General features: G+C 37.5%; 3 protein-coding genes across 7 annotated transcripts; 1 reads left to right on the top strand and 2 right to left on the bottom strand.

Moving 5' to 3' along the window:
- Positions 1-922: 922 nt before the first annotated feature.
- LOC143883967 (Rab3 GTPase-activating protein catalytic protein) lies at positions 923-7,435 on the bottom strand. 5 transcript variants are annotated; one of them, XM_077387302.1, is made up of 3 exons: positions 7,373-7,435; positions 7,106-7,191; positions 2,990-5,985 (listed from the first exon to the last, which is right to left on the bottom strand). In XM_077387302.1, the coding sequence occupies exon 3, from the start codon at positions 5,828-5,830 to the stop codon at positions 3,134-3,136; it is 2,697 nt and encodes an 898-aa protein (XP_077243417.1). In that variant the 5' UTR covers positions 5,831-5,985; positions 7,106-7,191; positions 7,373-7,435; the 3' UTR covers positions 2,990-3,133. The 5 variants fall into 5 exon arrangements, 4 of the variants coding, with proteins under 4 accessions (XP_077243417.1, XP_077243416.1, XP_077243419.1 ...); XM_077387301.1 differs by having other exon boundaries at positions 2,990-6,005; positions 7,373-7,428; XM_077387304.1 differs by having other exon boundaries at positions 7,106-7,164; positions 7,373-7,391.
- A 1,603-nt stretch (positions 7,436-9,038) lies between these two features.
- On the top strand, positions 9,039-17,661 carry LOC143883966 (phosphoinositide binding protein). Its single transcript, XM_077387300.1, has 3 exons — positions 9,039-9,302; positions 13,638-13,806; positions 13,913-17,661. The coding sequence occupies exons 1-3, from the start codon at positions 9,189-9,191 to the stop codon at positions 17,182-17,184; spliced, it is 3,555 nt and encodes a 1,184-aa protein (XP_077243415.1). The 5' UTR covers positions 9,039-9,188; the 3' UTR covers positions 17,185-17,661.
- A 338-nt stretch (positions 17,662-17,999) lies between these two features.
- Positions 18,000-19,643, bottom strand: LOC143882455 (transcription factor ABORTED MICROSPORES-like). Its single transcript, XM_077385942.1, has 4 exons — positions 19,539-19,643; positions 19,098-19,292; positions 18,270-18,446; positions 18,000-18,181 (listed from the first exon to the last, which is right to left on the bottom strand). Exons 1-4 carry the CDS (start codon positions 19,641-19,643, stop codon positions 18,110-18,112), a joined length of 549 nt encoding a protein of 182 aa, XP_077242057.1. The 3' UTR covers positions 18,000-18,109.
- Positions 19,644-20,328: the final 685 nt, after the last annotated feature.

Here is a 20,328-nt window from a genome sequence, read left to right as displayed (position 1 = left end):
CTTTTCTTAGTCTCTCTCTCACAAGAATGCAAGTTGACAAGTAGTTTTCACAAAAAAAGAGAACATTTAGGGTGGATAGAAAGCCGAAGATATCGAGCATGATCTTAAAAGGACCTAAAAATATCTACCTTATCATTAATTTCCTGTTTGGATTGCAGGAAAAACATTTCTCTTGATTTTTTGGGTAATATAAGATCAAGCTTATACCAACTACTATAAATAAGTATCCGTACGTTGGCAAATACATTGTACCAGATGACTTGATGAAATGCATTAAAGATTGTGTTTGGTACCATGATATGAAATATGCGGAATACTAAACTAAAGTGCACCAATCATTCCTTCAAACATTTTTAAAGGGCTATTATAAATGCGCTCTGATGATGTGGATTCAATGAGGTGTGCTTGTGGAGATTGCTTTTGATAGGTCGACCTTCACTTTAGCATTTCTCATGAAATAATAACTATATCGAATACATTAAAACAAGTAAACAACTGGTATGTCTCAGTTGATACGACAATTGCTAATTTGCTATGTCCCGATAGAGTGAGAATTTATCACATAGGCTCCGATTCTTTGGAAGTGAAATTGAACCCTTTTTCTTACCCGGGCCACCTCATTATCGTGTTAAAAGCATAGTCATAAATACACTAGAGGGGGTGGCTCAGGGAAGAAAAACGGTAAATATTTCATCCCTAAGTTTACCCTAAAATTTAAACTGAGGCAGTCCTTGTTAGAAACCTTATTCAGCTTATAGATTTGATTGGTAAGAAATAAGTCACTAGCAAGATGAGATGATCTTGTTTTAATGAATGAAAAAGACAGTGATCAAATGCACACATGGCACCTTATGTGTTTGGTGATCAGGAGGTCCAGTTCTGATGTCAGATAAGTATGTAAAAATCAACTGCTCAAATGTATCTTTGGGACTCTCTTTTTCATCATGCTTGGTAAGAGGCCAGATTTTGGAGGGCCAACAATGTTTATGGACCTGATCTATTTACACTTGGCAGTGGGTTCATGTCGTACACCTCCCACTATGCTTGCTCTAATGACATATTTTCAGGTCTAGTGTTTTGTGGTCCATGTCGTACACCTCCCACAAGACATTATTTTATCACATCCATCTTAGCATAAAATTGAAAGCAACTACTCTTTGATCTAAAAGATCCATCGCCATGAAGTTTGTCACACACACAGAAAAAAAAAACTAATTTTAGAAGCCTGATTCAGCTGCAACTAGTCTCACTCTCTCTTGATGAAAATGTTGTAGGTGAAGATGAAACTCTGGTGGAGATACGAAAGAAATGATGCTTCAAGGTGCATTAATGAAGTTGGTTTCCTTAAGACAACATTCACTCCAACCATCTCTTGAATTGATGTGCATCTGGTATTCGCGAATTTGCCTCCTAGATACAATGAACCTTAGTAGATAAAATTTATCGATATCTGTTGACATCATGTTTATTGATGTAAGTTGACATCACACAAACGAAAACAGACACGAAACACCTTCAAATTGGCAAGTCTGTGAGGAACACTTTTTTGCCAAAAACAGATAACCCAAAAGAAAACAACGAAAATGGAATAAAAAAGAGTTTAAAAAAATCCCTAGAGAGGGAGAAGAAGGGTATGGAAATCTCTAGAGAATGGTATCCACAATGAAATCTCGGATTACTTTGCAAATTGTGAGTTTCTGGTCTATTTTTAGAAAGTAAATGAATTAAAGAGCCAGACATCTGAAGCATGTCTGGCTCTCCATTTCATGCTAATCATGTAGACTCCCAACAGAATAGGCAAAAAGCAAAGATGTAAATCATTGGCGTAAACTAATGTCCAGATGTAATTCTTTGTCTCTCAATAAACAACCCATGTACCAAGTTGTACAATGGATCAGGAGCTCTGTTTCTCAATCTCATATAAGGTATTTACATGGCAATATATTGATAATTCTACCAAAGTGAACTTGTTCCTCAAAACTTCCTTTATTGGAACATCTTTTGGGAGCTAAATGCTTCACATCCTATGATTCACACAAACGGCTATGTCAACTTATATCAGCTAATGTCTTCAGTAGGTAATGCTTCAGTAGGTTTTGGAATCTGCAAAATTTTCCTTTGATCAGTTATTTATATAAATTTCTTAGATGGGTTCTCATTCTGTTGATATTATTTGCCTTCTCAGCCATAGGTTGTGAATTGATGGTAGTCTTTATGGATTGGTTAGTAGAAAATCGAAGTGAATTGATGGTTGTCTTTATAGAATGGTTGGTAGAAAATCGAAGTGGTAAGAGCCATTCGGAAAAAGGAAAAAAAAAACAAAGTGGTCAGATCTTTAGAAAGTATAGTGTTTATTGGTTGGATCAATTTATTAAGCTTCTTTTGCATATAAATTCATAACGATACGATCAGTATTTCCTTGTTGCCATGCATTATGGTTAATGTGATACCTCTCATGTTATGAACACACCATACTTCAACAGATAAAAAATGAGAATGGGCAAAAGTATAGGTGATGCACATAGTAGTAGGCATATTTTCCATGTTATTTAGTTTCTAGGATTTTATTTTCCATGTTATTTTTAGGAATTTTATTTTCCATGGAATTTTAGTTCCGTTGCCCATATATAGGCCTCTCGTATTAGGAATTTTAAGTTTTGGATGATTAATTGAGAATTTCTCCCTGTCTAATTCTTTTCTTCTTCTACTTCTAGTTCTCCTCTCCTCTTCTTCTCTTCTTCCCTTATTCTTCTTCTACTCTTCTCTTCTTCTCTTCTTCCCCTATTATTCTTCTAGTCTTCTCCTCTTCCTTCTATTTCTCTCTCCCTAAATTCTTCTGTTCTAGTTCTAATCTTCTCTTTTTCTTCTTTTCCCTCTTCTTCTATTTCTCTTCCCAGTCCTACATCAATAGGTTTGCATGGCTTTTATAATCAACACAAAATTCAGAGAATAAATTAAAAGGAGAGGAAGGGAAAGATGAAGAGAAATAGACCCAATTCAAATGATTTTTCTTTTACTATGTAAATCAAGCACCACCTAGAAAAACATTTAAGTACAATTTTATTTTACAAAGAATCACACTAACAAAACCAATAATAAGCAAAGAGCATAGAATTTCCCTTTCTTAAGGAAATTAATCACAAGAGGTGACAGAAAGAGCAACCCGCAGATCATTGGATGTTCCACAAATGTACATGCGGTGTGTCTCAATTTCTTGATGATAACCCCGAGCACCATATATACTATCATTGACTGTAAAGATGATTTCCCTCAGAATGGGTTCATGGCCATTGAGAAGATTACCCATGCTCAGAACTTTCCTCCATGACTGGTTGGCTGTGGGCACCGTAAACATATTTGCCACAACTTCTCTCTCAGACATCGTTACAGCTTGCCTCTTGTTGAATTCCTTTTCATTACCATTTCCAATTGAGCTTGTTCCCATTCTTGGAACATAAAAGTCGAAATAGTCGCCAAAAATTGCTTTAGAGAGGCGCGGTGCATGCAACAATTTGCGATGGATAGAAGCCGCAAGGATAAGTAATTTCTCAATGTGCTCGAAAACAAGACACAGCCGTTTTAGGTCATCAATGAACTCACCTTTCTCGGTTAAATGATTTGTTTGCAAAGGCTTCAAAGAGGATGCCATTGTCAGGTAGAGCTGTTCAACTTTCATTGCCATCTGTTTTAAATCGCCAAAAGAGGTCTGGTTTAGACTGTCAGCTGATGCCCTGAAGGCAGTGCAAACCATTTGCTCAAGCAAATTATGCGGCCGCAGTGTTTCGAGGTAATGAAGGATCTTTTCTCCTTCTCGATTTGGATCGAGAAGAGGCTTTTGTTCAGAGGCCGCCAAAGGTGGGGAGTCGTTCCAAATTTGCCGCCATGAGTTCCCACCTCCAGACATGCGTTCCGAAAGTTTACCTCGAGGAGGCCAATCATTTTGATCTCTTGATTTATCATTTAATTCAGTTCTATCATCTTCCCAATCTCCAGGTGAATGCCATCGAATAAAGTCCTCAAAAATTGCTTCTGGATTTGCAGCTTTGAATGCTGACATGTCTAAAGAGAGAACGTCTCTCTCCAATTGAGCAGAAAAGCTAAATGTGTTACCAAAAGCTTCAAGTGCATGGAGCCTTTCTTCATGCATATCTTCGGTCATAATTGGTGCATCCTGAGTGTATGGCGCATGCAACCTCTGATTAGATTTTAGAAGCATTGTGGACCCCACGACACCGGCTGATCCCCTCCTCAACCTATTTGGTGGGTCCACATCCTCAGATGCCACCATATTTTCAGGCTTAACACTAGATATTTCTTCAGGTGTTTCAGAACCATGATGATTGTTCAGCTTCTTCGCAATGCACAATGCAAGCATTTGTAGTTTTTGGTGTATTAGACATGTTGATAGGTCAATAACACCATTGGTTAGCATTCTTGGTAATGGTTGTGACTCCTCCCAGCACCAACGAACTTCTCGCACGAATTCTATCCAGAGTAGGGCTATTGCTCGTATGTGACAATTGCCAAACCAAAGAGAATGCAGACAAAATTGGGCAAAAAGCGATTCTAGAGGTGCGCCTTTGATGACACGAGAATTTTTTTGTTCAGCCTTTGCATAATTTGAAATTAGCTCTCCTTCATGGAACAGATCTTTGAGCACACGGTCTACAACTGTTGGAGGAGGTGTGGCTGCCGATGGCTTTAAATTTTCTGAACCTGGGTTTTCACCCGACAAAAAGTCTTCCATAAATTGGGCCTTGAAAGATAACTCCAATGCACTTACTAGAAGGCGCAATTGGGAAGCAAATCCAACGACGTTTCCTTTGGGATCAGAATTTAAATTTGGGGTCAACATTGGAAGTAGCAGCCATTTCTTGGCTTCGTGAGATGAAGCATTTTCTAATTCAGCCATGTCGAGGGAACTTTCGACACTCCTACTTGACCACATGGCAATCAACTCAAAACCTTTTACGGGGTCTTCAGCAGAGTACCACTCTGTCCAAGGACAATCGTCATCCCACTGTGTTTTGTTACGAGTATTGCTTTCAGAATTTCCTTCAGCTTCCGTAACTTCAAATTCCCCACCTTGTATGTCATCATCTTCATTGCGGGGAGGTGTTCTATAAGTAAGTTTCATTGTAAAGTGGACGTTAAAAAAATTCGTTGACAAGTCTACCGTGGAAAAGGCAAATTTAGAGACAAACAACTCATATAGTCCTTCCAAATGCATGAGCCTTATTGGAACCTGGCTACCAATATGATCTGCCTCAAACCTTCTAGTAAAAAGGGTTCCCATATTTTGGATACCAATGTATGCTTTCCGTGAAGGATCATGAACTGGGACAAATGCTGGCCACGTGCTGCCACAGTTTGATAAAGCGATTGCAACCGCACTTAGTAGTTTGCTAGCCTCAGGTGCATCAAGAACAACTCCACTAGCACTAATAGGTGCAATCACCAAAAATTCCTTTACTCCAAAATATAGTTGCAGATTGTGCAAGTCATCATTCCACTCCACAACTTTGTCCTTACTATTAATCTCAAAGTAGTACTCTATGCAATAACATTTAGTACCACACTTTAATTCGAATTTAACCTTGTATAAGTGATTTGGAGAACCCAAACAATCTGCACCCTTATCCAACAAATTTTTCGGACCATCTGCTAGCCATAGACGACAAACCGCCTCAATTTCTGAAATGAATCTTTCCCATGAAGAAGCAAGGGTGAAATCATCAAATCCCTCAAGCTTCTCTTCATGTCTATGTAATTGGTTCATCATACTCTGTCTTGTTTTTCGTTGAGATTGCAGGACATTCGATTCCGCCATGCTATCACTTTTACCTTTTGTGAATTCTTAAGATGAGGCAATCATGCTATCACTTCTACCTTTCCACAATGAAAGAAAATTAAGAACCAAAAGAAAAGCCCCCATCGAAATCCCAAATAAAGAATAGCAATCCTGTGGCAAGTTGATAGACACATCTGAAATCCAAATGTAAAAGCTGCAATCCAAAAGTAAAAAGTAAAGATCCAGAATAAAAACAGAATAATATCTATGTATTTTTATTATGGGAAAAGGGATACCCATTATCATATGAGAATGGAATAAAAGGAAATAATACTATTAGGAATACCCATTATTGTAGGAAAAAGGGATGTATTACAGATGCATCAGTTGTCAAACTTTGGTACACTTAAAAACTGGCGCATTTCTCACATGAAATTGTAAATCCTATTGCATATTGGAATTTCTTAGGAAACATAACAAAAAATTATACGTGAAATGGATCATATTGAAGTTGAACAATTGGAGTAGTGAGGAATATGGAGCATATTTATTACTGATTATTTCACATATTGGAAAAACTTCTTAGGAGCTTTGTAGATGACAATCTTCAAAGCCGTTGATTAGAAGAGCTCTTAAAAACAGGGAGAAAATTCACTATAAACACTGGAAGATGTTGATCATAGCACATGCAATGAATACGTGAATGTTCCTATTATTGGCAAGAATCTCTGTTGTGCAACTGCCCTTCTCATGAGCACGATGGCACCAGCACCATCACTAATTTGACTTGAGTTCCATAGATTCACAGACTAGGCTGGCAAACGTATTAATACCTCTAATTGTATGCAGAACTTCAATTCACACACTACTCAAACAAAATAAATAAATAAAAGAAACCTTGACCCTATATCATAAAATACCCAGAAAGCAAAACCAAAATGCAAAAACGTGTTACTAAATTTATCAGGACCTCTTAAAAGATCCAAACTTTCATTTCACAAGCAACCCAAAAGCCAAAACAGCCCCACAGATGGACATGAAAGATCACAATTTGAATTCTCCCAGGGTTGATACATAGTATCACTAAATCCATCCAAAATTATTAAATTCATAGACCACCCAAAAATCAGAACAACAATAGAAACCTATATAGAATAATTCTATAAACTATTTCATCACCAACAAGAAAAAAAATGAAGAGAGATAAATTAGCATGTACAAGAAAATATCCAGTCCACAAATAGTGAATGAGAATAAATTCAAGTAAAAAAAGTAGAAAAGATTGCATAATTAGGAAAAAAATTAGAAAAATACCTATATGTTTGAGCCTCTTATTGCTGGTCGGATAACCTGTAAAGTATGTCCTTCATCTCCTTATGTGTATGCAAAACCAAAAAACCCTAATAAAAAACAGAGGGAAATTCCTAAGCTACCAAAATCAGAAAACATAAGGCATATTAACATAAACCAGATCGAATCCAGAAGCTAAAAAGCCGAAAGAAGAAAACCCACAAAGAGCGAGATGAAAATAGAAGAAAAAAAAAAATCGAAAAACAGTGAAGGAAAAAGAAGCCCAGATACCTTTCTCGATGTGCCAAGGATCACCAAATTTGTTGACAATTATGACCATGTATTTGTGTGTACGGTAATGTGCAATTAAGCCATGAGGTGGTTTGTTAGTTACAAATTTACAATTGACAAAATAGCACCAAGCTAGCCAATAGCTTATCCTTAACATGGTCCTAGACTCCTAGGGCTATGTTTTTGTTTTTTAATTTTTTGCTTTTTATATATATTTTTTATGCCCTAGGCTAACCCAAACCAACACGACCCAAGCCTCAGGTTGAGGATGGGCAACCCTAACCCAACCCACCTCCACATTGGTTTGGGTTGGGTTCGGGTTGAGCCGGGTTGGGTCAGGGTTCATCTAAGGCCAAATAGAAAAATACAAGGAGAAAAACATAATCCTAGGAAAATCATAAAAAAAAAATAGAGGACGGAGGTCGGGTTCGGGTTGCCAAGGCCTCTCAACCCTAACTCCCAATTCTAACCCAACCCAACCCGAGCCAAAATCAGGTTGAATCCGTTGGGTTCAGGTTGAGCCCGACCCAAGTTGCACCCCTACCCAAAAGGCTCAGGCTATGGTTGAGGGAATAATACTATCTCGTGTTGGGCTGGGCCGGAATCAAACCGGCTTGACATTCTCACATGCACCCTTAGCTTCCATGACCGAGACGTACCTGTAGGCTCTGTTCACTTGCGTTCCTTGGAAAGCAAATCCTTGGAAAACAACCTCTTTTTTCCTTGACAAGATCGTGACAAGACAAAATTTTGGTGTTCACTTGCTTTCCAGGGAAAATAGAATTACACATGTGGAATTTCTGCAATAAGTAAAAAAATGACATGGAAAAGCCCATTTCCCCCACCTTTATGCTCTGTATGGTTGCCGGGTTTTTTTTGTTCCTGGGAGTTATGTGGGAGAAAAAAATACCCTGGGAGATAGGTGGGAAAAAAAAAGTCCTAGAAGTATCCTGGTAAAATAAAAATCCCATGTTTGGTTATGTGGGAGAGAAAAATACCCTGGGAAATATGGTGGGAAAAAAAAAACCTTTGTTTGGTTGCTTGAACTGTTGGGTAGAAAAAAATTCTTCTCAAGCTTATTTTTGGTTCCTGAGTTTATTTTTGTTCCTGGGGTTATCTTGGGATGAGATGAAAAGGCAATCATTACAAAAGTGGGATTAAAAAATTCACCCCACAAGTAATCATTACAAGAGTGGGATTAAAAAAACCTAGTGCTAAAAGGCAACCAAACATGGGATGGGACCAAAATTTAACTTACTCTCCCACAAAACTCTCAGGAACAAAAAAAACCCGGCAACCAAACAGAGCATTAGGGATTTCATTTCCGACCAAAAATACACGAATTTTGTTTTCCTGGGAAACTAGTGCAAAAGGAAGGGCAAGCAGTTTCAATGGAAACCTTTTCCTGCGCAAGTGAATAGTCTAAAAACAGTCAAGGGAAACCTTTTCCTGCACAGATTCCGTGAATTTCTTTTCCTAATGCCATGTCAGATTCCTGTGAAACTTTTTCTTTTCCTTTCCCGGGAAAACAAGTGAACAGAGCCGCAAACGAAAAACTGAAGTTTACAAAACCCTCTAATTGACTATTTGCTTTTCTGAAAGAGTAGGGGCAATTTTGTCAGATGGTTTACTTTTCCATAAAGATGACCAACAAGACAACAACATCACCCACATCTTGAAGGTCAGAAAAAAAAAAACAAAAACAAAAGAGGAGGAGGAGGAATTCTATTAATCGTTCAAAGGGGTTTCTGTTTTTTGAACGTTTCCTTGGATTTCTTCATAATCTTGTTCAATTGCTTTGAACAGAAAAAGTAAGATGTTGGAGAAGATCGGGTTGCCTGCAAAGCCCTCGATGCGAGGCAGCAATTGGGTGATCGATGCATCTCACTGTCAGGGATGTTCTTCTCAGTTCACCTTTCTTAACCGAAAGGTCTTAATCTCTCTTTTTTTTGCTCCGATCCTATGTACTAGTTTCTTATTTTGATTACTCTGTCTATTTGTATCAAAACCCATCTTGGAAATTATCTCCTTTTAGCATTTTTGGATTGTTAATTGAGTTTCTCTGCATATGTTGATCTAGGGTTTACTTTTCCCTAGTGATATTCGATAAAATTATTGATTTTTCTTCCAGATGGGTTTTATGAAATTCTGGAAAGTCTCTCTTTTTTTTCTTTGCTTTTCTAATAAGATTATATGATTGGAAGACATGATAACGGAAAATCTTGGTCTTGCTTTGCTATTGTTTTTGTTTAAGATGACTTTCATTTTGACATTATAATACATTCTGGCAAGTCTACTTTTCTTTCTTGTTTTAATTAAGAATCTAAGAATGATGATAGGGTTCGATAAAGTGGGTGTTTGCACGATTTATGTTTTTTTTTTTTGGGCTTTTAGTAATTTTAGCATTTTATGATGAATTCTTAAAAATAGGGCTGAATCAATGGTTTTATGCTTTTTGTAATTTAATCACTTGATCAAGTAGTTTTATAGGCTTTGTGGACTATAAGATGGAGAAGGAGAAGTGCATTTGGCAGTCTAGGGATCCAAAGTTGTTGAATGTATTGATAGATATATGCATAGTCTTTAATTTCTGCTGGATGTTTTTGGTTGAAATTCCTTGTAATAACATTCTGTAATAAGAGTTTATTGAAGTTTTTGGCTGGAGTTGATTAGTTTACGAATTACTTTCGGTTCCATAATTTTTTTTTGACACAGCATGTGTTTGTGTCTGTTTCTATTGCTAGGATTGGAATCCTTATAGATATTGTGGGTAGTTTGCGCATCTCCTATCGCCATATTAGGAGGTCGGCTAATGGTGTGGCGGATTAGCTTGCTGGAGACGGGGTTCATTCAGAGGCTTTGGAGCAATTCAATTTCCTTCCCCCTTGATTTTCACCGTTTGATTTTTTTTTTTGGTCTTTTTGTATATGTCGCATTTCTGTAAATCTTACAGATCTTGCAACCAGAATCTATTCAATTATTCAGGAGGCATCTGTTAACACACTGCATTTCAATTAATTGTGGCAAGTAAAGCATGGGATTTGTCTTGAATCTGGTATTCTGGGTGACAATGTCATGGTTGCTTCTAGTAAAATGTAATATTCTGTCATTTGCTTCCTCTCTGAAGGGATTTTAACCCCCATTATCCATCTGCTCATGAGTACTGAGAAATAAAAAGATACCCAGATAAGAATCAAGCAAGATATGCTGTATGTGGGTGTTGTATAGTGTGTTTAGTAGACAACTTATAGCTTTGGTTTTCATGGTACTTGCTTGAATTAGTTGATATACATGATGCAGTTTACCAGATACGGAGAATCATTCCTTCACTGCATATACACAAAACGGTTCTTAATAACACCTCAAACATTTTTTGAACTTATTTTCTTACATACCAAGTCTCACTAGCTTGACCTCTAGTGACCACTTTTTTTACTGTGATTTAGCCGGCACATTGAATTTATTGCCGACACACGTGCCGTGTCGTGTCGGACACGACACTCGTGTCCACATGTCGACACTCCTTTGGACGTTTTTAAATGTCCTTCTAGAAGTCTTAGACTTAATGTGGGTGTGTGGACATGTTTTTGTATCGTGTCAAGTGTGACATTCTGTTTTATTATTGAGTATTGTGTTTACCTCTTGTATTATTAACTCTTCTTTTATTATAAATTCTTCTTTTAGTTCTTTAACTCATATTTGCTTTTCCCTTTCAAAAAAAAAAAAAAAAAACTCATATTTGCTGTTATATTCCTTCTCTAAACCTAAAACACTAAATAAATTCTTATTCCAATACTATACTCATCAGATCATTTTGGTCTCCCTTTCTTGTTGTATATTGGAGACGGAAGAGTTTGAGATTAAAGAATGCACTGTTATTTAATTAGCGCATGTTATTTGATTAATGCAGTCTACTTCGACAAGTCGTTGGCGGATACGGAGAATCATTCATTAACTGCCTGTATACAAAATGCTTCTTAATAACACCTCCAACATTTTTTCAACTTATATTCATACATAGCAAGTCTTGCTAGCTTGACCTCTCGCGAACAGTTTTTTAATTGCTACTCAGGACATGATTAAGCCCCGTGCCCTAATGGTTATGACTTGGGAGTTGCAATGTTGATGTAACAATATTGAAACCCGCTTAAGCACTAAAAAAAAATAAAAAAATAGAATCCGTTTTAGGACTACTCTTTTATCAGACTATTAATCTAGGAGAAAACTCATTCATTATGTTTATCTTATCCATGAATACAGTGTCATCCATGTACATATTGTCGATTGGAGAGTGAAACCATGAGAAGAGGGTCTTCAACGGATGAATTTAGTAAACAATGGCCTGGGGATGCTAAATTTAAGTCTGTATGGATGGGTGAGGATAAATGAAAGGAAGATACACAATAGACCGTCTTATTGTTGGTTATCAGTACTGTATGCAAATATGGAGGCTGTGATTTCTATTGTTGTCTAATTTTTTATTTTTAAAAAACAAAATTCTATTGTTGTCTAGTATCAGTTGCATCTAAATGATGTTATTGATCAATCAACAAGAAACTAGTTGAGGATAGATTGACTATGAGTGAACCATTTAGCTTGTCTGGACTGACAAGCTTGCAATCATACAAGCTATATGGCTCTTTATGTGAAAACACGGTGATAAATTTATACAAAACTTCTACCCCAAGCACACGCAACAGAACCGTAGATTGTCAAGTGAAATCCAATCCATGAAATAATTTGATCCATGGACATAATCAGATTTTAGAAGTGGTTACTTTTCTTGTTATGAAATGATATTCTTGTAGTTCAGATGCTTGTTGTGCAGATCTGGCTGGAAAAGCCGGGCAGATGTCAGTTCATTGGCTTCATGAATATCATGAAAGTTGCTTCTCAGTTGTCTCATACATAAAACGTATGATTTTGCTGATACTTTGAACATATTGTTGACACGTGTCGACACTCCTTTCGTCACATTTAAATGTATTGCTAGTAGTGTCGGTAACTTTATATGTATGCACGTGTATTACTGTGCCACTATTGCTAGGTTTTAAAGCTTACCATGTCGGACACTCTATCCGTGTTGAAACTCGGCACACAAATCCGTATTTACAAATCATGATTACATATACCTTTTATTTTAGCCGTGTCTCCATTTCTAAATTTTGGGGGGATTTTCTGTGTCCGTGTCCATAAATCACAGCATAAAACCCATATTCATTTATTAATTTCGAATGAAATAGAAACTTATTTCCGACTATGGCCTTTACTTGCTGCCATGGGGTCAACCTGTGAACAGGATGAACCCAATGGGATGGGAACCAAAAACAGGAGGGCACCACATTGGGCAGAAGAGAGGCCACAATAGCTTCTTGTGATCTCTGATCATTACCCTTATGGACTGTTTGAGAGTTCAAATTTGATCGTTATCCAGTGGAGAATCTTACGATATTCGAAACTAGCATGATAAGGATCAACATTATACATTATATACCATTCAAAAAAATAGGGTCAACATTATACGTTATAATATGAATAAAGGAATTATGTTATCTTCACGATTTTAGTGAAATTAAACAAAATAAGACCAAACTGTCACTTTCATTAGTAATGAAAATATTGTAATCCTGCTTTAACTGACAAATCGCTCATAATAGTTTGTCTGGAAGCGAAAGAATCCAGGCATTTACTATTCTTTCTCAAATAGAATTCAAGGAACTGAGGAGTTTGTCAGTGTTGTTCACAGGCTCCTATGCACTAATATTTAATTCCAGTGGGTTTACATAGAGTTAAAGAAGCTTGAAATGATAGTATTCTGAAAATATTACAGGTTTTGACCATTGTTTGATGTGCCTAAAGATTTTCTTGGGTGCCCATACATACATACATACATACTTAACTTTTTATTGTAATTACTGAGTATTTCAATAGAACTTTATGTCAAGTTGGTCTTCATGTGTGTATTGGATTATTCCAAAAGTTCAAATCCGGTGGGTACCTATACTTCCTTCTGTTATATAAAGCTCTACTTTACAAAGGTATTGATGTGCAACATATTCTTGTAGCAGACATGCCTTAAGTGTGGTCTGTTAGACTGGATAGATCAGATTCTCCACATTGTATACGCGTTGACATCTTTTTAGTATTCAACAACATAATTGAGCTCTAGAGCTTATTTGACCAAAATAAATTAATATTCTACTTTCTGAAGATGAGAATTATGGTATCTCACATTTTTCTTCTTGTTGCTCTGTCTCTGGATTAGCATCATTGTCGCAGATGTGGAGGCTTGTTTTGCAACAGTTGCACCATACAGAGAGTGATTTTGCGTGGTCAAGGTGATTCACCTGTGAGAATTTGCGATCCTTGTAAAAAACTTGAGGATGCAGCACGCTTTGAAATGCGATATGGACACAAAAATAGAGAAGGAAAAGGTTGGTTTTGTTTAACAGTTTAATAAAGACATGTCAAATAGAAGTCTGTGGTATAATGCCTTTAATTCTTTTAGTACTACTCTCTTATTCGCTTGCTTTTTTTCAGACGGTACAAAACTGGCAACAAAGTATGAGGACAAAGTTCTGAATCAGATTCTTGGTACTGATGGAGAGCAGTCCTTTTTATCAGGCAAAGAGTCTGACAGTGATGTGGTAACTGATCTTCAAAGGATTGTCACCAGTGCGTCTTCTTCAAATTTGCGCAAAGAGACTGTTGCTCAAAATGAGGATAGAGATATTCCTAATAGTACCTCCATTGGAATGCAAAATCAGGCTACGAACGAGATGGGGTCTAGCAGCCCAGAGGAGTTGCGCCAGCAAGCAGTGGAAGAGAAGAAAAAACATAGAATTCTAAAGAGAGAAGGAAAAAATGAGGAGGCATTACAAGCCTTTAAGAGAGGTAAGGAGCTAGAGAGGCAAGCTGATGCCTTAGAAATTGCATTAAGAAAGAGCCGTAGAAAAGCTTCATCTTCGAGTAGTTTGTCCGGCATCCACAAAACAAATGATGATCTAGAAGTGTCTGTTAGAAAGAATAAGCTCCTAATTTCGACAGCTAAAGAAGGAAAGGATGATCTTGCGTCGGAACTGAGAGAACTGGGATGGTCTGACGCTGATCTGCACCAGGATGCAAATAAAAAGCCACCTATGAGTTTGGAGGGTGAATTGTCTAGTCTTCTTGGGGAGGTTTCTCAAAAGTCCTCTCTACATAGTGGCGTAAGTGGCATCGATAAGAGTGAGGTCCTTGCACATAAGAAGAAAGCTCTTATGTTAAAGCGTGAAGGGAAGCGTGATGAAGCAAAGGAAGAATTAAGGAGAGCTAAAGTTCTAGAGAAGCAACTAGAAGAACAGGAGTTTTTGGCTGAGGCTGAAGAGTCAGATGATGAGCTGTCTTCTCTTATTCGCAGTATGGATGATGATAAGCATGATGATTTCTCAATGGATTATGCACACGACAGTGGTTTTAACATTAAAAACCTTGACCTTGCCATTGATGATGATTTTGAAGTAACAGTTGATGATATGAACGACCCAGATATAGTTTCAGCCTTAAAATCAATTGGTTGGACTGAGGACGTGCATCATTCAGATGAAAATGTATTTCTTCCTATTCCTATGGAACCAGAAGCACTAAAGCGTGAAGTGCTTTCTCTGAAAAAAGAGGCCCTTAACAAAAAACGGGCTGGTAATGTTGCAGAAGCAATGGCGCTACTAAAGAAAGCAAAAGTACTTGAAAAGGATATAGAGCAATTGGTGTCTCAGGGTCAATCTAACACTCAAGACAGCACCTTTGCACACAATCCTATGCCAGAGAGTTCTAACCCTCAAATGGCACAAAGATCATCTGTGTCTATTGCTATGGATGATGATGTAGATCCTAAACCAGCGCCAAAAAGTAAACTTGTACTCCAAAAGGAGCTTTTGGGTCTGAAGAAGAAAGCCCTTGCATTGAGAAGGGAAGGACGATTAGATGAGGCAGAGGATGAACTGAAGAAAGGAAAGGTCCTGGAGCGTCAACTGGAAGAGATGGAGAATGCACCAAAAGCATTGGCTGCAAAAGTGAATGTTGGTAAGAAAAATTTAGAACCTCCAAGCAAACATCAGAGTGCTGCGAGTACTTTATCACTTGAGGAGGAAGGAGATGAAGTAGATACATCAGAACAAGATATGCATGATCCGGCATTATTGTCACTGTTAGAAGATATAGGATGGAAAGATGAAGATGTTGAATCTGAAAGAGTGTCAAGTTCTAAACAAATGGACAATCAACCTGCTCATGGTAGTGGCAAAATCTCGTCTGACATCCCCGTCCAGGCACGGAGAAGTAAGGCTGAAATCCAAAGGGAACTCTTGGGCTTAAAAAGAAAGGCCCTTGCCCTAAGACGCCAAGGGAAGCTCGAAGAGGCTGAGGAAGAGCTGAGAAGGGCCAAAGTCTTAGAGGACCAAATTACAGAGATGGACGTCCCACAGAAGGAGCTGCCGCATGACTATCAGCACAAGGAACAGGATGATTTTGGGTCTATCTTTGCTCGAAAGAAACGCGGAAACGTAGAACATGCAGAGGAAGTAACACTAGGTGATGCTATGTTACCGCCATCAATTAAGGACACAGGTTTGAATGGTGAGGAAGGTTTGAGAGAGGATGTTTCTGATGTTGACATGAAAGATGTAAAGTTTGCTAAACCATTGCAGGATTTGAGTTGGAAAGAAAGCAACAGAAATAAGGTGACTGTGGCAAGTTCTGCCACTACAATTCCTGAAACTTATCAAATCAATGAATACAAACATCAGTCAATTGAGAAACCAAGTCCTCCGAAAAATGCTGATATTTTACCTCAAGCAGCACAATCTGTAAATATGATGGATTTACTAACAGGCGATGACTGGAATTATTCTCATACACCCCTCGAGAAATCCTCAAATGAAGGAGATTCAGATATCGACATTCTCTCACTTTCCAATATGCACACTCAGCTAGAAATTCCAATCAGTCCTGAAGAAAAAGTGGGTAGCACACATGAGACTTTATCTGGCAATCCAAGGAAAGAGAAGACTCCTATTGCGGATAAAGTTCAAAGCCATGAAGTGAATTCCTCTGAGGGAAACAATTCTGAAAAAGGTCAGGGTTCTAGTCGACAAGAGATACAAGCTCATAAAAGAAAGGCAATTGCTCTGAAGAGAGAAGGAAAGTTGGCAGAAGCCCGAGAGGAACTACGGAATGTGAGGCTTTTAGAAAAAAGTCTAAAGGAAGATGACTGCCATGACGCTGTGGGTAATGATAAAGTATTAACTTCTACCTCCGTTACTAGTATCGTGCAAGAGAGCAAAACAAATCAAGTTCCAAAACCAATATCTAGTCGGGATCGTTTCAAAATGCAACAGGAGTGCCTTGCTCACAAACGGCAGGCTCTTAAGCTGCGAAGAGAGGGTAGGAAAGAGGAATCTGACTCCGAATTCGAATTAGCCAAGGCTCTTGAGACCCAGTTGGAGGAATTGGCTGCCAATGACTCAAATTCTACTAATTCTATGAACAAAGCTTTACCAATGGATGACATAGTTGTTGATGATCTTCTGGATCCTCAACTATTATCTGCCCTTAAAGCTATAGGGTGGCAAGATGCTGAGCAGATAAAACCAAGATCAGAAGTGAGAGTTAGTGTTTCTGAAAGCAAAAATATCAGTGAAGAGAAAGCTCAGCTAAGCGAACAGATCAAGGCTGAGAAGATGCTGGCATATAACTTGAAACAAGCGGGAAAAAAAGGCGAGGCCTTGAATGCTCTTCGCAGGGCCAAACAGCTGGAGAAGAAGCTCAATCCATAGCACATCAGTCTGAACATCTTGCAAGTAAGCTTCTTCCGATGTAACAAAGTTTGCATTCTTGTAATAGGAAATTTGTAGATGTGTGTGATTATCCATGTCTTATGGATATAAACTTGCTTGTCTTTATGGCGGAAATAAAGAAATTTTGAACAAGCACCAGACTCTTCCAAGTAGAAGTACAACTTGGGTCGGTCTCAACCAAAACCTGACAGGTTCTACCCGATTTCGGCTTGGGTTGGGTTGGTATTTCCCCAGGTTGGGCTGAATCAGATTTAATTTCGGGCTGTGTTATGGTTGAAGCTACCCGACCTGACCTGAAGGCCGACCCCACTAATTTTATTGCAATTTTAAAGGGATCGTATGAGCGTTCTTTTGCCAAACATTGATTTCATGTAATATATCTAAGTAGAGTTTCGTGGTGCTTTCTATCTAGCGCAACATGTCATTTTATAATATTTTCTGCTTAATTTCTTTACAGTTTCCTGGGCTCATGCCACCTCTTTTTCTTTCTAATTCCTTTCCATTTGCCATGCCATTTCCTTTTACTTCCCCGTACAAGTAGCACAAGTAATGGAAAATGACATGAAGACAGAAAGACACTTGTTTTATGATTAGCTGTTAAAATATTCTTCTCAGACATTTCCGTAAAGCCATCGACAACCAGTAAAAAATTTCAACAAAGGGAGTGCTATTATCAAAACAATTAAGTGCAAATACCATTCTCAAAGAAAGAAGAATCTAATTCAAAGTAGTTAAAAAATACTAAGAAAGCAATAATATCAGAAACTAGAAAATCACTTCACACACATGGTTAAAATCCATGTATATTGGAAAAAGTAAATATAAGAGTATTGTTTTTCTCATAAGCTTTTTCATTTTCACAATAGTATTTAACATAACCAACATTTGAGATTTTACTTAAACGTCAAAGACATTGAACAATTTCCACCATCCATTCCTTCACGTGTTCTATTTGGATCATTTTAGCATCCTTCCCCTGAAATCATACAAGAAAACAAAATTAGATCTTAGTAATTGGTTTAGTACATGGATTTTTTTTCTTTTTTTGTGTGTTACTAACTTACCTCTGCCCAAATCATGCTCAAAAGGAAATCTTCGAACGTTGTGACATTGATGTTGGTCACTTCCAAGCCAAGATCACTTATGGCCTCCAGCAGTTTTACAAGCACCCCTCTCCTATTCTCACAAAGAACCTTCATGACCAACTTGCTAGCATTTATAGGACTCACCACAACCTCAACCTGTATGAAGCAAAACCAAATTACTTTATATCTAGGAATTAGACTGTCTATATGATTATGCACTGAAACCATGCACAAAACATCTATAACCATCTAAGTAATGGGCTAAACCATTTAGATTAGCTGTGATCTAAAGATCTCAAAGACCCATTGATCAAGCATTTTAATTACAATAAAAATAAATTGGGATCAACCCAAACCTGACCTTATTTTATAGTAAGAGCTCAATCCGAATTCCCAAAATTGTCCCCACTTGCACTCTTACACAAAACATATCAAGGTGGATTACCATTTTGTTTCTGAGCTTTACTTCCTTCATCGTGTTCAAAGACAAACTGATGGTCTGTTCTCTAATCAGTTTGTGAGGCACTAAAAGGCATATGTTTTGTGTAGGCTTTTGCATTAATGTCATAATCCAATTACTGTTAGTATAAGTTACAACTTGTTAAACCTAATTAGCGTTTATGAGATTGACCCAAAACATGGATTCTAGTACAGTATCATTCAGCACTCCATTCTTAAGTTTTGACCAATTAATTAGACGTGGATGATGGTTTATGCACTTAATTTGGCTGTAAATTAATTTTGTAACAAGATTATTCCTTAATTTGAAACTAAAAAATCAGATTAAGAAAAGAAAAACAGCTGTACCTTTCTCTCTTCCATCCCTCTTCCCTGACTAATTGTACTCTTAGTAACCTCTTTCTTTATTGTACTTTTATCAGTCTCTTGGTGGTCTCCATCTTCATCTGAAATTTCCAAAAGCTCTTGCTGTAGTTTTTCCACTTGGTTCTGCAACTCCTTAACGTAATCGAATGCATCGTCAAGTATTTTCGCTTTACTCATCTGAAAAATAACAATTCAAGGCTGGTAAGTGACTGTTGAAAGGAATTCAAGATGAAAACACAAGAAAGAAAAACCCAAAAATAATCAGTCTTGGGGAATATTGCCCCTGTTTCTTTTGGATTCTCAGAGTTGATTGTATCCAAAACCGATTATTGGACTCGAAATTAAACTCAATCTTCCGTCCAATAATCGGTTTGGACTTAAAATCAATTCTCAAAATCCAAAACGAATTGGGTGTTTGATTGCCTTGGTGATATTTGGAACTAAAGCACGCAGGGCAAGGAGTCTGTTGTTGAGCTTAGTTCTTCTATTCCTCTCAGCTATTAAGTTCTTAGACTTGTATTGCTCCATATTCAAACCTTTCTACTATTTTGAATAGAGCTATTCACAAAAGATGAACATATTTATAAGGGGGAGATGGGGAATATGTTGGGATGGAGTTTGTTTGGCCGAACTTTTATTCCATGGGATCACGTTCGTTGCCCTTGTTGGGTGTTTTAGCATGAACAAGAGCAGTCTATTGGAGTTGAAGAGGATGGCTGTTAGTGTTGTTAGAAAAAAGTTCAGGTGTGTCAGGGTGTTCTGTAACAGAGTGAATATTTTGCTACCCCTTTATTGATACTGTTTGTAAAAGCATGATTGGGTACTCTTTTTTCTTTGTTAAATATCAATTTTATTTTCTTTTCCATGTGAAGAGAGAATATTTTGCGAGGCACAGACACTACACTACTACAGCATAGTGGGTCTCAAATCAGAACCGTCCATTTGACAGGTGTTGCTTCAGATCTCCTATAGCCTAAAAATCAAACCGTTCATGCAAACTTAACTTCCAGTAATGTATATTTTTTTTTGGTGAACCAGAACCATTGCCTTGATGTAGTTTTGGACAAGGTTTTAAATTTTGGGTTTCGGGTGTAATTTCAGTACTCACCGAAACCGAAATTTCAGCCGAAATTCGGTAGAAGAACTCGAAATGTTGGCTGAAATTAATGAAAATTTTGGCCAATTCTGTAAAGAAATAAAAAGAAGAGAAAAG

Source organism: Tasmannia lanceolata, unplaced genomic scaffold, assembly GCF_043159265.1.
Source record: "Tasmannia lanceolata isolate RefF3 unplaced genomic scaffold, GAP_Taslan_0.1 ptg000008l, whole genome shotgun sequence".
Classification (NCBI taxonomy): Eukaryota; Viridiplantae; Streptophyta; class Magnoliopsida; order Canellales; family Winteraceae; genus Tasmannia; species Tasmannia lanceolata.
The sequence above is the reverse complement of the archived record's forward strand: the minus strand, read 5'-3'. Positions and strand labels throughout refer to the sequence as shown.

Coding starts and splice junctions, on each gene's coding strand:
- LOC143882455 (XM_077385942.1), bottom strand. CDS start 19,643: ATGGAGCAATACAAGTCTAAGAACTTAATAGCTGAGAGGAATAGAAGA. Junction 18,447..19,097: donor GAGGGATGGAAGAGAGAAAG/GTACAGCTGTTT, acceptor TGCTTCATACAG/GTTGAGGTTGTGGTGAGTCC. Junction 18,182..18,269: donor TGAGCATGATTTGGGCAGAG/GTAAGTTAGTAA, acceptor GTATGATTTCAG/GGGAAGGATGCTAAAATGAT.
- LOC143883966 (XM_077387300.1), top strand. CDS start 9,189: ATGTTGGAGAAGATCGGGTTGCCTGCAAAGCCCTCGATGCGAGGCAGC. Junction 9,303..13,637: donor TCACCTTTCTTAACCGAAAG/GTCTTAATCTCT, acceptor TCTCTGGATTAG/CATCATTGTCGCAGATGTGG. Junction 13,807..13,912: donor CAAAAATAGAGAAGGAAAAG/GTTGGTTTTGTT, acceptor GCTTTTTTTCAG/ACGGTACAAAACTGGCAACA.
- LOC143883967 (XM_077387302.1), bottom strand. CDS start 5,830: ATGGCGGAATCGAATGTCCTGCAATCTCAACGAAAAACAAGACAGAGT.